The 16,473-nt window shown below is 48.1% G+C and overlaps 1 protein-coding gene across 2 annotated transcripts; it reads right to left on the bottom strand.

Moving 5' to 3' along the window:
* Nucleotides 1–7,891: 7,891 nt before the first annotated feature.
* Nucleotides 7,892–13,962, bottom strand: Kcns2 (potassium voltage-gated channel, modifier subfamily S, member 2). Of its 2 annotated transcripts, XM_087558978.1 has the most exons (3): nucleotides 13,464–13,889; nucleotides 12,627–12,868; nucleotides 7,901–12,466 (listed from the first exon to the last, which is right to left on the bottom strand). In XM_087558978.1, exon 3 carries the CDS (start codon nucleotides 12,214–12,216, stop codon nucleotides 11,392–11,394), a length of 825 nt encoding a protein of 274 aa, XP_087415104.1. In that variant the 5' UTR covers nucleotides 12,217–12,466; nucleotides 12,627–12,868; nucleotides 13,464–13,889; the 3' UTR covers nucleotides 7,901–11,391. The 2 variants fall into 2 exon arrangements, with proteins under 2 accessions (NP_076456.1, XP_087415104.1); NM_023966.2 differs by having other exon boundaries at nucleotides 7,892–12,868; nucleotides 13,464–13,962.
* Nucleotides 13,963–16,473: the final 2,511 nt, after the last annotated feature.

The raw sequence follows: 16,473 nt of genomic DNA, 5'->3' as shown, positions 1-16,473 counted from the left end.
ATTATTGTAGGATGATGTTATACAGGTGAAGGCAGGTACAAGGTAGAATGAGGCCTGCATTGGATGAGAGGGAAGGATGGGCGGGAGACAAATTTAAGGGAAGACGAGGAGACTGGAACAGGAAGAGGGAGAGAGGAGCCGAGAGAACATGGAGGTGGATGTTAAGATTTCTCTCCGCATATTTACAGGTTGTTATCAATATTCTTAAGGGATCCTTAAGTACAGGATTTTGTGTGTCTAGATGGGCAATCTGTATGTTATGTAGGTGGGCAATTATATCTTATTAATTGGATAAGATGTTATTGTGCTGTGTGTTTTCTCACGTGGCAATTTAAGTTCAAGAGAATATGTGGTGGCTGGAGACACTAGGCTGCCACAGAATTGGGATGTATATTTCTGACATGGTGGCAACCTGCCTTGGGAACTGGATGGGTAGAGAAATTGTTGCCAGGCTCAGAGAAAAGCCATCGGCAGTGTGATGTGAGATAGAGCAAAGCAGATGAGAGGCTTTGCTGACTGAGATGAAGATATCTACCAGATATCTTGGGGCACTACGGTGCCAGACCTAGTGTGGGATAAAAGACAGCATTTTTTTTATGACTTTACAGCAACACGTTACTTGAAGCAATGAGATAACAATAGAAGATCAGGGGGATACAAATCTGAAAGGAAGAAGTCAAGGTGTCACTATTCACAGAAGATATGATAGTATACATAAGCAACCCCCAAAATTCTACCAGAGAACTCCTACAGCTGATAAACAGCTCCAGCAAGTGGCTGGATACAAAGTTAACTAAAATAATCCAGTAACCCCACTTAATACAATGATAAATGGCCTGAGAAAGCAATTAGGGAAACAACACCCTTCACAATAGCCACAAATATATAAAATATATCAATGTAACTCTAACCAAGCAAGTGAAAGATCTATATGTCAAGAACATTGAGTCCCTGAAGAAAGGAATCAAGCAAGACCTCACAAGCTGAAATAACCTCCCATGCTCATGGATCAGGAGAATTGACATCGTGAAAATAACCATTTTTACCAAAAGCAACAGACCCAATGCAATCCCCATCAAAATTCCAATATAATTCTTTACGGACCTTGGAAGTTTCTCAACTTCATATGGAAAAATAAAAATCCCAGGATAGCCCAAACAATCCTGAACTTCTGGAGGAATCACCATCCCTGATCCCAAGATGTACTATACAGCAATAGTGATAAAAACCACATGGTATAGTTTCAAAAACAGAGTTGAAGACCCAGAAACAACCCCCCCCCACATACCTATGGACACTTGATTTTTGACAAAGAAGCCAAAACTATACAATGGAATAAAAGAAAACATATTCAACCAATGGTGCTGATCTAAACCGGATGTCTACATGTAGAAGAATGTAAGTTGATCCATATTTATTACCCTGCATAAAGCTCAAGTCCAAGTGGATTAAGGACCTTGACCTCAACATAAAACCAAATACAATGAATCGAATAGAAGGGAAAGTGAGAAATAACCTTGAACACGTTGACACAGGAGAAAATTTTCTGACCAGAACACTAATGACTCAGGTTCTAAGATCAACAATTGGTAAATGGGACCTCATGAAACTGAAAAGCTTCTATAAGGCAAAAGATACTGTCAGGAGGACAAAATGGCAGCATGCAGATTGGATAAAGATCTTCACTAACCCTACATCTGACAGAAGGTTAATATCCAAAATACATAAAGAATTCAAGAAGTTAGACTCCAAAACAACAATAACCCAATCAAAAAATGGTGTACAGAGTTAAACAGAAAATTGTCAACAGAGGAATCTCAAATGTCTGAAAAGCACTTAAAGAAATTTTCAACATCCTTAATCATAAGAGAAATGCAAATTAAAACAACCCTGAGATTTCACCTTACACCAATCAGAATGGCTAAGACCAACTCAAGTGACAGCACATGCTGATAAGGATGTGGAGAAGGGAGAACACTCCATTGCTGGTGGGATTGCAAACTCGTAAAACCACTTTGGAAAGCAATCTGGCAGTTTCTTAAAAAATTGCAAATACTTCTTCTTGAAGATCCAGTTATACCACTCTTGGGCCTGTACCCAAAAGATGCCACACCATACCACAAGGATACATACTCCACTATGTTATGAATAACATTCTTATTCATAACAGCCAGAAACTGGAAGCAACCTAGATGTCCCTCAACCAAAGAACAGATACAGAAATGTGGTTCATTTACACAGTGAAATACTATTCAGCTATTAAAAACAAGGACATCATGAATTTTGCAGGCAAATGGATGGAACTAGAAAATAGATCATCCTGAGTGAGGTAACCCTGACCCAAAGGGACATATATGGTATGGACTCACTCATAAGTGTATATTAGCCCAAAAGTACAGAACCAATGATATAACCACAGACCCATAGAAGTTAAATATGTAGGAAGGCCCAGATGAGGATGCTTGAATCAGACTTGGAAGAAGGAACAAGAGTCATGGAAGACAGAATGAGGAAGGGACGGAGGAGGGAAATAGGGAGCAGTATCAAGTATGGGGAGAGACAGGAGAGAGGCTCAGCCATTCCTATAGTCTCTGCTCCACTTTTGTCCCTAGGACCCACTTGGCAGTGCCTCTGAGCAGCCTCCTGCCTGCTCTCCTCAGCCTTCTTGTTCCTAGCCTGGAACCTGGAACAGGTTTGAAGCTGGCAACAGCTGGCGGTGGCTCTGTCCCCAACAATACAGACAGATGCTCTTCTTCCCTCTGGGTGTCCCCACTGGGTGTCACCTCTTCTCCCACCCTACCTGGTCCCAGCATCTCACAGCCAAAGTGTGGCTGAGGATTGAAGCACGCTGAATCGCTCCTCCCACAGCAGTGTCCATTCAGCTTCCACTGAACTCTAGGCAGCGACCTGCAGAGTGGAATCAGAGTGCAGAGCACATCTCAGATTCAAGGTTTGTGCATTGGGTTTTGCCAGTGGAGAAGAAACGAAGTAAACATTGATGTTAAAACAGTCTCTATGATTAGCCTGGCAGCAGGGTGCCCTGCACTCAATCTTGCCGTGAGGAGTCGAGACTTTGTTAAAGCCTGTATGCTAGCTTGCTGGTGTTATTGGCTATATGCTGTTATTGGCCTGGTGAGAGCATCCAGCATCCGCCTTGGTTCTGGAGCTAGGTCCGAAGTGTGCCAATGCGAGGACCTTCCCTTGTAACCTCATTCTGGGCGGCTTCGCCTGGGAAGCACATCGAAGGTTTGTAAAGATGTCTGTGCCGTGAAGCTGATTCAGGAGATTGAGGCTCCAGTCCTTCCTTATGGCATACTGACTCCCCAGAAATATGATATTGATACCAACGGCAGGGATTTGGGGGCCCTCTGTCCTTGTTTGCTTGTCACCTTTCAGCAGCTAATTGTCATCCTCTGCACTGGACACTAGAGATGAATACATTGGCCCTCAAAGACTTTCCTGACCAATGGAGGTGACAAGCATCACCCAATCAAGCCATGTGAAACAGCCAGGAGGGAAAAGGATGGGATGCCATGAGCCAATACAGGGCAGAGGCAGCCGGCATGGGGGTGGAGGTGGGGTGGGGGTGGAGTTTCCATCAGGATCAGTGCAAAGATAGCCTGGCTGTGAAATGCTTTGTTTTCTGCCTTCTTTCCCAAAGGGTATGGATTCCCTGAAGCTCTGGGATCTAGGGCAAGTCCTTTCCTGGCTGCCAGGAAGGGTTACAGCTCCAGAACCTAGGGAAAATCTGCATGCTGTGAATCTGCCCTGGAAGCCTCTCCTGGCATTGGTGTGAGGCAAACACTCTAGCTTCACCAAATTGGTGACATCTGTACATACTGATCTCCAGTAAGCAGCCTTTCCCTGGAACATCAAAACAAACGATTCCCCTCCACTCTAGCTCTTACGTGCTCTAAAGCTCTGACGCACGCTTGCATAATTCCTTTCAAGGCAAGAACCTCATGTAAAAACAGAAGCCAGTAAATCTGAGGTCATCTTCAATATCAAATTCTGTTCTATCAGGAGAGAGCTACACACACACACACGCACACACACACACACACACACACACACACACACACACACACACGCACGCACGCACGCACACACACACAATCATACCAGCTCTTTCAAAATGGGGAAGCTAAGTAATCAGTTTACTTCTGGGGCTCTCTGAGCTCCCACCGGCTCCTCTTTCCAAAAGCAGTTTTCAAATATGGGATCCAGGGAAAGCATAAAGCAAGTGTCTGGCTTCTCTCCAGCAGCCAGTGGGAAAGCCCAGGGACACCCTGGGTTCTGTGCATTGTGGTTTCCCTCCTCTCCTCCCACACTTTCCACAAAAAGAAATGCAGCATACAACCCAAGGAGGGTGGCCTTTGTCAGAACCAAGTCTGCACAGCAGGCTGCCTTCAGCTGCTCCCAATAGAGCCAGCCCTGGAAGACTGAAAGTTTGCCAGGAAAGTGGAGAGAAGGCTGCCAGATCAAGAAGTGAGTTGTAGCATCACTCCTCTTGAGAAGCAGTTAGCCTAGTGTCTCACTGCTGACACCTCAGTTCTTTTCATAGTAGGTCTGAAAATAGCTCAGGATTCTTTAAATGTCTGGAGATGTGGGCGATGACAAGAGTTTAGAGTGCAAAAAAAAAAAACCCCACACCTGTCCAAGAACCCCAAATCTGTTCTTGTTACATCCCCCTACAGGCTGTCTGGATGGCAGGCACAGTCAGGCACCCCCACAGCTCTTTGGAAGACCATTATTCTTGGCCTTGGAACTGGGGTGATCATCCTGTTCATCCAATAGGCAGCTCACACGGCCATTTATGTGTCCCTTGCTACAAGTCTCCCCAGACCCTATTGTCTGTCCTCACTGCCCCATTGAAAGGCAACTTTTTCTTTTTTTTTTTTTTTAAAGATTTATTTATTTATTTTATGTACAGCATTCTGCCTGCATATGTGACTGCAGGCCAGAAGAGGGCATCAGATCTCATTACAGATGGTTGTGAGCCACCATGTGGTTGCTGGGAATTGAACTCATGACCTCTGTAAGAGCAGTCAGTGTTCTTAACCACTGAACCATCTCTCCAGCCCGCAACTCTTTTTCTTAAGGGACCTTTTTTATCCTCTTAAGATCTTAAAGAGCCCATGCACATTTTCTTCGTCCTGAGCTGTGACCCTTCGTATATATAATTAGATTTAACATGGCTCCAACACCTATCAGTAAAGTCCCTAGTGGATCTCAGATACTAACATATTGGAAGAGCAAACCTTGGAGAGAGCGTGTAGGAAAGAAAAGGTCAGTTTGTTAGCCTTACTTAGGGGCTACTTATAATTATCAAATAATAATAAGGTTGGAAGTAGAGGTGACAGCCTAGCCTTTAAAACAGCTGTGATGGATTGACCGATGTGTGACAGTGCTGGGGTGCAAACGTTAGTGAAACTCGATGCACAGGAAGTGCAGCAATGAGAGTGAGTAGACAGGAAGTGGACAGTGCATTTCCACAAGCAGTGTGAGTGCCTGCACCTAAACCACCTGAGGACTGGATTTACAGCTCAGTACTAGGCCACTTGCCTAGAATGTGCAAGATCCTGGATTTGAGTCCCTGCATCATACATGTGCATATGCACTTGCATGCGCACATGAGTTTTATCTGCCCTATCTCAACAGTTAATTTTGTGAATGGAAGAGTCGCTATTTTGCTAAAAACTCCCCAGATGATTTTGATGTGCAGTGGCCCTGAAGTTTGTACTACTTACCTGCAATGAATGATGCACTCTCTGTTTATTGCCTCTGAAGTGAATATGGCTCTTATGGTGATTGAGTAGATAAATAAGTGGGGAGGAGTCCAAGATGACTGACAGCTCCCCCTGTGGACCGGAAGCACTGCGGCTCCATTAGCAGAAGGAAGAAAGACTGGACAGAGGAAGTTTGAGAAGAGGTGGTAAGTCCATATTAGGCATGATAGACTTCTGAATGTGGCCTAGGGTATCAGTTTGAGCTGGAGTCAGGCTAGAGATGTGGGAGTATCCTGGCGGAGGCTGCAAAGGTACTGACTCTGAGGGAAGGTGAAGGGAGACAGAGAACCGCCCTAGCCAACAGCATGTAACATCCAAGAGTTGGACAAGGGGAGTAGAAAGAAGTTTTTCTGTGGGGTCAAATAATCTGGGGAGAGGGATGGCTTGAGAATCAAGGAGAGGCCTCCTGGGTCAGGTGTCCTCATGAGAGGCAAGAATAGCAGTGAGTCACAAAAACAGAATGAGGAAACCAGAACAGGAAAGCCCTTGGAGGCTGCTGGTCGACACCTTCTCAGAAGACAGAAGAGAAATGTAGATAATGGGCCAGTGGAGCTTCCTGGGCATGGGAGCGTGAGAGACCCTCTGCTGCTGCTTCTTGGATGCTGGTTATTGACAGGTGCCACACCTGTTTGTTCTGTGTCTGTGTGTGCCCTATACACACATGGCTGTAGTTCCAATTCAAAGTTCCTCTCCAGACAGCCCTCTGCCCACTCACGTCTCCCCTTTGTGTCCCACAGGGGCTCTGGCAGCACAGCCCCTCCTCAGGGAGTCTGAGAACTCATAGTCCCTTGATAGCACCAGCAGCCAACCAGTTCCTCAGTCAAGCAGAGTCTGTGAGGCGAGGAGCAACCGCATTACACTGAAAGCCTCCAGGTAACCTCAGGACAGAGGGGCAAGGACCTGCCTGGCTGCCCAAAGGGAAACAAGGGGAACAGATGGACTGCGTGTGTTTTTCCCCTCTCTGCCTACGAACTTTTAATTGCAGACATTTGGACGACATATAAGTAAGTGTGAGAAACTTAGAGCCCACATGAGGGCTGCTTATTTAAAAACTCAAGGCACTTGAAGCAGACAGTAGGCCCAACCCTTTCTCCAGGACCCTGTCCCAACCTTGTATATAAGCAGTCCTTCTACCTTCCTTAAAATCAGAGATTCGGGAGCTCTTGTGCTACAGTGAGGACGTGAAGAGGCATGCAGAAGTTCTGCTCCCATACCGAGGTAAACAAGTGGGCATGGATTTATGAACTATTCTATCCAATTCCTCACTCTGCATCAGTGGAAAGAGAGGCTCAGAAAGGCGATGAGTTAAAGGTAAAGCCTTAGGTAAACCTTAGACTCTCCTGGATGAGGAGAGCTAGGAGCCAAGTTCACGAATCCTCCAACGATGTTCGCAGCCAGCCTGGACACTCCATACCTGGTGTGCTATCAGCAACCACTTGAGTTGCAAAGGCTTGGCCCAGGGCAGGGTTGTCAGAGCAGGCTATGGAAGCTCAAGCTCAACGTGGGACATTGAGCAGCAAGAAAATCCTTTAGGGACCTCTGGTCCCCTGGGGTCCCAAGACAATTTAACTATCCCTACTACCGAACAGCCATAGCTCCAGATATTGGGGAAAGCTCCTCCCCCAGATGCCTGACAAGAAGAAAATTTTCCTTCTCACTCACTGCTCAAAAAGCTCAACCTTGGGGCTGAGAACCCAGGATGGGAGTCAGGATGATCCTAGAATCCCAGCCCACGGAGGCAGGGACAAGGATTCCCAAAGCAAGCGACTAGCAAAGCCACTATGCACTGGGGTCAAGTGAGAGACCATGACTGAATATAGAAGGTGCAGAGTGATTGAGGAAAATACCCAACATTTACCTTAACCTCTATACATGTGCAAACATGAACACACACACACACACACACACACACACACACACACACACACACACACCAGATAACATAAACAACCAAACCAAACCAAAATAACCAACCCCCCCCCCCAAAAAAAATCCCAAAAATCAAAAAACAAAAACCAGTTCAGCCTTTCTTGGGCAGGCCAATCCCTTCCTTCCCAGTGTCCTTGTCTCTGCTACTCCATGTTTAATCGAGGGGTCTTAGGGAAGTGAAATAATTGTTTTCTGTTTAATCTGCACATTTGCAAGGCTGGCATTCTGAGCATGTCAGTCATTTGCCTCACTCTGGAGTCGAGGCACAGGAAACTCAAGCACAGCAGCCGACATAATGGTGGTGTGGGGCTGCCAGGACGCTGGCACGGTAGTGTGTTAACGAGTGTTAAAACTGACATCGCAAATACAGTGTTCTCGATGTTTAAAATTACAACTCTGGAACAAGTCATGCTGTTAAAACATACAAGAAATACCAGTTAAGCCTCCAAGCAGAGACCACACAGCCTGTGGTCCCCATCGCCGCTCTCCCAAAGTGCAGAACAAATCACTTCCATTGAAACGAAGCAGGAATTAACAGGTAGCTCGGTGCTTTGAGTGCTACAGTAAGAAGAAATAACAAATCCAAATATTAAACATCAATTACGACCTGATGAGCTAAGCATAAGCTCAGCACTCTACACGACCCTCCTCAGCAGCTAACCTGGGAAGCGCAGGGCTTTGATGGGAAACACAGCCCAAGGTTAATGTATCTGTGCGATGAACATGTGTCACTTCCAAATGTCCATCCCACATGCTTTGAGGAAGCTCCGCCCATGTATTTGTCCCAGGAATATCGAACAGGTCAAATCCCAGGAGTGGAGTTTCAGCCACCAGCTAGGCATGAGCGAGCCTGTTTCTACTCTGTTTCCCCAAGAAAGAATTGTACAGGCTACTTTGATAGTCTGTGGGCTCGATTCGGCTTTGTAGCCGTTATTCCCAAGAATAGGGCAGAAAAATGAATCTGCCCTCCCCTGGTTACCAAGAAACTACCGTGGGAGACATTACCTAACTTGGCTAAACAGAGGCCTTGTGTCTGTCTAGGACTTGTGAACTTCATACCTTCATGTGGTTCAGTGATAAGGGAAAGGTCCCAGAGTCTTATACCCTTCTTTATGGTCTATGGGAATCACTGCAGATCCCCAGCTATCTGGGCTGCTCTCCCTCAAGGTCTCTGAAACCACTGCTTGGGGAATCAATGCTCCTGGGACCTTTTCATGCTCAGAAGCAACTAAATCTTGGTGGGCAAAGGAATATTCTTTTACAAGTATACATATATGTACAAGAAATGTTAAAAAGACAGTTTCTAAAGCACTTTGGGATTCCCCCAATGAAAGGCACCAGATAAAGCAAGTCGTTACCAAAAAAAGAAAAGTCAAGTTTTCCAGCTTTCATATCCTTGTAGGTACGCACTAGAGGTAACTCTTTTTTGGTGTTAAACATGTTCATTTAGAAAAAATCCTCAGGAGAGTGGCTAAGTTATTCTGCCTCTTGCCTATTTCTTCTTTCCATCAACTTCATGGTCAGTGAGTGACCATGGATATCATGCTCAGTTACAGTATACCATCAGCCTCAGCAAACTGAACAGTCCTCACAGGTTTACGATGTCCCCTGACACCAGTGCAGCTGGGTACAGTTTTATAAATGCATAGTCTTTCCAGGGCTGAAGATCCATCCAACAACAAGAGTTCCGTGTGCAAACTCCCCAAACCAACCCCTTCCTTCCGGTTCACGGTGGGGTTCCTTCCGGAAGTCACTTCACATCCCTGCTGCTTTGGAATAAGAGACAGATGTGTCTGCACGTAGGCACTAGGAGGTTGCCACCCGCTGCCCCTCATTGAGCCTCCAGTCTGGTGAAAGATCTGAACTGGAAGCTCAAGGGCATTAAATGGCCAGTGCATTCATCCAACAAATCGCCCACACTGTAGTCACCATGGCAACTACTAGTACACAAAGCCCTCTGAGGTGTGGATTATCCTTGACCAACTAAAACACAAAATGGACCAATTAAGAGTAGGCCCAAACTTTGGATTAAAAGCCTGTTTATCTCCATATTTGGATCCCTGGATTCTATAGCCTTGCCAAAGACGCAACAATAACGAAAGCCACTGGAAAACCATCAGATTACTTAGGAGATGATGGGAAAGAATTATCTTAAAAGGGTTCCCCTTCATAATGTTTTGTGCTAACTGAATGGAGTGTTTGGAAAGGGAATGGAGATAACCCTTCAACACAGCTTAATGGTTGGTTGAAAGGAGTTTTTTTGTTTTTTTTGTTTTTTTGTTTTTTTGTTTTTGTTTTTTAAGACTAGTTTTAAGCCTTTAAAGAAACTCACAGTTACTTATATTGTATACAGTAGCAGTTTTTGGCTTTATAACTCTTTTCTTCTGACCTCTACCCCTGCCCTCCCCAAGCCCCACTGCAATTGCAATGAGAATAAAAACTGCAGTGTTTCCACCCTGGGTAAACACACTGCCTTCGTGCGTGCTTGTATGTTGAATCTGCTTCTGTACTTATGTTTTCCACAGCAGGAAACAGGAAACCCTGTGCATATACTATCCTGTGTCCTACAAGCAAAACTACCTAAAGCAAACTCTGCCCAGAAACAAAAGAGCATTCATTTTATGGGCTTTCAGAGCAGACAAGAAAAGGTTTAAGCTACTGCCCTCGCCAGCAACCTAACAGTGCTTACTACACAAAAACAACAAAACACTAACCTCTTCTAGTGGAGAAAGACAGCACAACCTTATTCCTAAACATCTTAAAAAGGAAATGCTTGAAAAACATGCTACTACCAAGACACAGACTTTGGTCAAAATGGCCTGGATTAAGAATCTCAGCCAGAAATAAATGTCTCTGTAATTCCCCCAGGAAAAAAGAGGCCTGACCATCAATAAAAGGGTTTAGCCTACATGAACTCTGCTTACAGCATCCTGGGGTTTAGTCCATGTTCAGCTAAAGTCCCTGCCCCTAGACTTATCTGTTAGGGGGAAAACATTCAGTCTTTACTACATATTGACTGAGTTACATTCTCTTACACTGACACTTAGGAGATACACATCAGTCCACATCTTTCTGTAAGAAGACGGGTGCACTCATGCACATCACTAGGACAGGACCAGGCAGAAAGACAACTTGAAGACTTGCATTGGTCAGGTGTGCTTTGCTCTCTCTCTGTTTTGGTATTAAGGGTAAATGAAAGCACAGGATACGTAACCGAGATTATTTTCACATGGCTGTGATCCAAATCTCATGATAGCCTTGCTGCCCTCATAGACAGATACGTTCTCACTGGAACTCATACAGCAACCTCAGAAATAGGAGCACAGACAACTCAGCTCACAGGCCATACTGGGGTGTGAGCATTAGGATACTGTACACAGTGAACAGAGAAATTGGCATTCTAAATACTCATCTGGCAGGAAGATGAACATTATATGCCTATGAAGCAAACACCAGTGAGTGTCGTTTCATTGAAAGGTGCAAAGGCATCTTTTTGGATACACCATCCTCAAAATAAAAAAAATACTCTAAACATTGCAAAAGCAATCTAGGGCTTATATCCCATGCAGTGCTACCTCTAGGGTCGGATGACTTCTTAGGCCATAGCCCTAAAATTCCTCTGGCTGTGCTAGAAGCACAGGCAGCAGATCAGCAATGGAAGCCTGGGTCCCAACTAATGTAGAGAGTCGTCTAAACTCAGTTCACTGGGTGAACTCCTACTCATATTTGTCAGGCTTGCCATGAGGGACTTAACTTTATGAGCATAGTAGTCCCTTAAATTGACGGAGGGGACCTCCTTCATTCCATCCCCAAAGTCACAGCTGCGCATGGCGCTCTCAAGTTGCTTCTGGCGCCGATAAAAGTGGGAGAACTTATTGAAGATCAAAGTGATGGGCAAGACCACCACCAGGATACCTGCCAAGATGCAGGCAGAGGCAGTCAGCTTCCCAGCTGTGGTCCCTGGGACCACGTCTCCATACCCAACGGTAGTCATGCTGACCGTGGCCCACCACCAGCAGGCAGGAATGGTGGCCAGGCCCTCGTTCTCTTCCTTTTCAATGGTGTAGGCCACCACAGAGAAGATGGAAATCCCCACCGAGAGGTAGAGCAAGAGCAACCCCACTTCCTTGTAGCTGTACTTCAGGGTGGCCCCCAAGGACCGGAGGCCAGTGGAGTGTCTGGCCAGCTTGAGAATTCGGAAGATTCTCATCAGCCTCAGGACTTGAGCCACCCTGCCCAAGTTAGCCAAGGTAGGCGAACTCTCCACCACCAGGTTCACCACTAGAGTTATGTAAAACGGGACAATGGACATGAGGTCAATAAGGTTTAGGGCATTCTTGAAGAACTTGAGAAAGTCAGGGGCCACAGCGAACCTGGCCACCAACTCAAACGTGAACCAGGCAATGCCAAAGTGCTCCACGATTTCGAACCTGGGGTCTTCGCCAGGGTTACCCTGGCTATCGGGGATCTGGAAGTCTGGCAGGCTGTTGAGGCACATGGTGATGATGGAGCCCAACACCACCAAGATGGAAAGGACGCTGAAGACCCTGCTCAGGACTGAGTAGCCCGGGTTATCCAACGCCAGCCACAGCTGCCTGCGGAAGTTGCCCAGGGGTTGCCCATCGAACTTGGAAGCATCATTATAGAAGGCTAAGATCTCGTCGAAGGAGGAAGTAGTGCTTTCCTGGTCACTCTGCTCGTCCCACTTCTCCTGCTCAGGTTCCACTTTGCGGCCGTGATAGCTGTAGCTGCAGCAAGAGTCAATAAAGAACTCGTTGATACCCCAGTACTCGATCTCCTGGCTGAAGGAGAAGACGCACAGCTCGGCCATGACATGGAGCTTGCCGGTGTGGTAGAAATGCAACACGTAGGGGAAGAGCTCAGGGTTACGGTCGAAGTAGAACTCACGCTGGACATCGTCGTAGTCATCGCAGAGTTCCAGAATGGCCTCTCTCGAGTGGCAGAGGAGCAGACGGCCCAGGCGTGTCTCAGGGAAGCGCAGCAGCGTGTGGGAACGCAGCCGTCTCTTGAAGCCGCCTACATTGATTCGGATCTCTCCATCCTCGACGTCGGTCTCAGACAGGTCCCACAGGCTCTGGCGGGTCATGCTGGAGATGCCCAGGCGCCCGCGCCGCGCGGGGGCGCTACACCTGAGAGCAGAGGGAACCGCATCTATGTGAGCGCCTGCACTCCCCACCCCGTCTCTCTTTTTCTTTCTTTCCACCCTTGTCTAGCGGGGCTCTCCAGCAGGGTCTCTAGATGCGGTCCGGCACTGAGGGGCAGGAATGGGTCTATGGGATTTGACTCCCTTCCCAAGGCAAGGCCAGGGTGTATGTTTCTAAGAGTACACCCGGGCCTTCACCTCTTCCCGGTAGTGGCGCGTAGCGGCTCTGAAAGCCCAAGGGGGCTGCGTGCTGACCTTGCCTGTGAGCAGACCAAGGAGACGCCCCCGCCCTCTCGCCGCAGACAGGCGGGACCCAAGCTGAGATGCGCACCGGCAGGGCTGGGCCAAGAAGGGGGCGCGGAGATTTGGGAGGAGACAAGGAAATTCACCTCTCTAGTCTGTAAATCTTAGCCGAGGGGTAAGAGGGTCAACTCAGCGCCCCAGATCTCCAGCTTTCAAGGACCGATCCCATTCCCAACCCCCTTCCTACCCCAACCCCCGCGCCCTTCTGGCGCCGTGCTCCCTGGCCGCGTGCGCTGCGCCTTCCCGGAGCTCGCCTTGCGCGTTCTGGAAGCGCTTACCTGGGTGCACCGGAGCCCGCGGCCGAGGCCGGCGGGAAACTTCCCAAACCTGCTGGCGAGCATCGCCGCGGTGGCCGCCGCTGGCTGGCTGCGCGAGTGCGCGCGGGTGCGAGAATGTAGATGTGTGCGCCTGTGTGTGTGCACCGCCACCGGGCAGGCGGGGTCCGGCGTGCGCCTCCTTCGGTCTCCGGCCCCACACACCGCCGCCCGGGTCCGCGAGAGGCTCACAGGTGGCTGCGTGGCTCCAACGCTCGTGGAGCCCCCCTCTTCCGATCCGCGCGCCCCTCACCCACCACGAGAGACAGGAGCCCACGCCGCAGGCGCCCGCGGAGCGGGGGCGGGAACCGAGCCGGTGCGCCTTGCAGAGGGCCCTGAGCCCCGCGCTGCGCTGTGGTGCTGAACGGACAGCTCCGAGTGCTCCAGCCTGGGGCACAGTCGCCGCCCAGACTCCCAAGACGTTCCGGGGCGTCATTCTGTTCTTCGGGCGCCCCCCCAGCTTTGCACGGAGCTGACACCTTTCTCCCCTCCCTCTGCATCCTCCGGGGACAGCTGTTATTGTCAGCACCCTCTGGGCTCAGACAGAGGGTTGCCTACAGTGACTTTCCTCCCTCACTGGGTCTGTAGGAAACAGACTAGGAAATGAAGGATGACTTCTATGTATAGGGCTGATAGGGCAGCAACAGAATGATCTACCGACTTCCTCTTTTAAAATCTGAAGAAAAGTTTCCACACCTGGAAATAGGGCTATCAGAAAACGGGAGCTGTCAGAAAAGACAGGTTGAGCTGTGGCAGGGATATGGGTGGGGCAACAGGGTTGGGTGCATGCACAGGTCCTGTTGACATGGGGAGGAGTAATGGAGTTCTGTTTGAGAATTCTGCGTGGGACCGTGTATATACAAGCCAGTGTAGTGTCCTTGGTGTCCCCCTGGTCTCTAAGCAAATGCATGGTCCTCATTTTTAGACTGTGGGATGCATTGTTATCAGGGAGTTAGTATCTACATGTCTTGGTCAGAAGTCATAGAACAGTTCTTATAAGGTGGCTCCAGACTCATAGGAAAAACAGAACAGCCATGAGAAACACATTTTCCTTATGTGGCTCTAAGGATGCCATCTGAATCAAGAGGTGTTTTGGCTCTAGACTGTTTGATGGGTTGGAGCTGAGCTCTGGGTCAGAGTATTGGTCTGGTATGGACAAGGCCCTAGAACCAGGTAAACAATGCAAAAGACTAGCCTGCTTTGGGTTCCTGAGGGGGTCTGCAGAGAATCCTTGATCTAGTTTTGTGTTGCGTCACTGGATCCAAGTATGAGTCCTTGTGCCAGCCACTCACCTTTGAGCATATGTGATGTGTATATTGGTATGTGTGTCCTCACTGAGAGGACGCTGCATTCATGTCTCTGAAGCCTCTGTGAGTGTGGGGCTTCCAGTAAAAGCAGTTCTGTGTGGGAAGAAGGATAGTGTGGTGTGGTGAGCTTCCTTTCTTTATGTTTGATGCTAGTGGTGGCAGCGGTGGTGGTGACAGTGGTGCTGCTGTGTGTGTGTTGGGGGGGTAATGGTCTGCCAATTGGTATTTGTGTGCCCATTTATTTGTAATTACTTGGTTTTTAGAATGTTTTGGTTAGCATATGAAATAATGACATTCTCATGTGTTTATCACTGTGCTTTATTCTTGTCATCCTATCTACTACTGCCTGCTGTCCCCTTTCCTCCCCGAATCCATCCCCCATCCCTGTCTTCTTTTTTGATACAGGCTTTCTCTGTGTACCTCTGACTGTCCTGGAGCTCACTCTATAGACCAGGCTGACATGGAACTCTCAGAGTCTGCCTGCCTCTGTCTTCTGAGTGCTGGGATCGTTAAGTGTGTGCCACCTCATCTGGCCCCAATCATCTATTTCTATGGGAGTCTGCTTAGCATAGTCTTGCCTTATCCTCTGTCTAGTCTGGCTGGATCTATCATTTGAAGTCTGGAGCTCCCCCACACCTGGCTTGGCTTCTGTCTGGAGGTTCCTGGGTCTCATTCATCCCTATGGTGTGCTGCTGGGACAGTGTCAGCCTTTGCAGAGGGCGTGTGCATTTGGTGGGTGTGTAATTACTGGCTCACTGGCTCTCCTCTTCAATCCCTCCCACACCTTAGAGTGTGGCTGTGAGGTGTCCACACTGCAGGTGCCCTTAGCACCTGGGGACATTGCTCACTCTTTAGCCTGCTCCCCGTCCTCTCAGCTGTCCTTTGGCAATCCCAAGCCTTACAGTCACCTGTGCTACACACATCTGTGTGGGTTCTGCTGCACGGCACTCTGCTCAGACCCGCACATGCCTTCAGCATCAGCTCCTGACTCCTGTGAGCTGTGGCTCCTTGAGCTGTTTACTAATCACCATTTCCTGCTGTTTTTGGGGACCTCTCCTCCCAGGAATAGGAAATGAGCTTGATGACTCTTGTTTTCTTTCCTTCTCTGCTTTATTTACCTCACTCATTTCTTTTTCCTTTCTGATTATAGGAGACTCTGTTCATGGAAAGAGAAGTTCCCAACTTGTTTCTCTGTCCCTCCCACAAGCTTCTGGGCTCTCCCTCCGACTTCACATTTCTCTGTTAAAGGCCGTTCTCCACCATGCACAGCTCTGCCCTTCTGCCTCCACCATCTCCTTCTACATTTTGCTCGTTTTCTCCCCTTCATTGGCTGCCTTATCTCCTTCCACACCCCAGGCTACATTGGGGCCCTTGTTTACATCTGCCCTCAGTTAGCTTTTCCTGTGGGGCCAGGGACAAGCCCCACACCCACCTTTCCCTGAGCATCAAAGTGAATTTGGAGTCTGCAGGGAGAAACCTGAGTTTGGGGCCATGAGCTTTTTCTTGGAAAGGCTAAGCAGAAGCTCCTGGGCTTGAAAAATGCCTTTGCAGAGAGTTAAGTGTATGTGACAGGCAGAGACACTTGTTTATTTCCCAGTCAGTGCACTAAAGAGAAATGGAGCCACTTCCCTCCTTCTGTAGCAAAGAAGCCAATTTTGTTTGTGGTT

This window comes from Rattus norvegicus, chromosome 7 (assembly GCF_021556685.1).
Source record: "Rattus norvegicus strain SHRSP/BbbUtx chromosome 7, alternate assembly SHRSP_T2T, whole genome shotgun sequence".
Lineage (NCBI taxonomy): Eukaryota > Metazoa > Chordata > Mammalia > Rodentia > Muridae > Rattus > Rattus norvegicus.
Note: the sequence above shows the minus strand (reverse complement) of the source record. Positions and strands in the feature narration are given on the sequence as shown.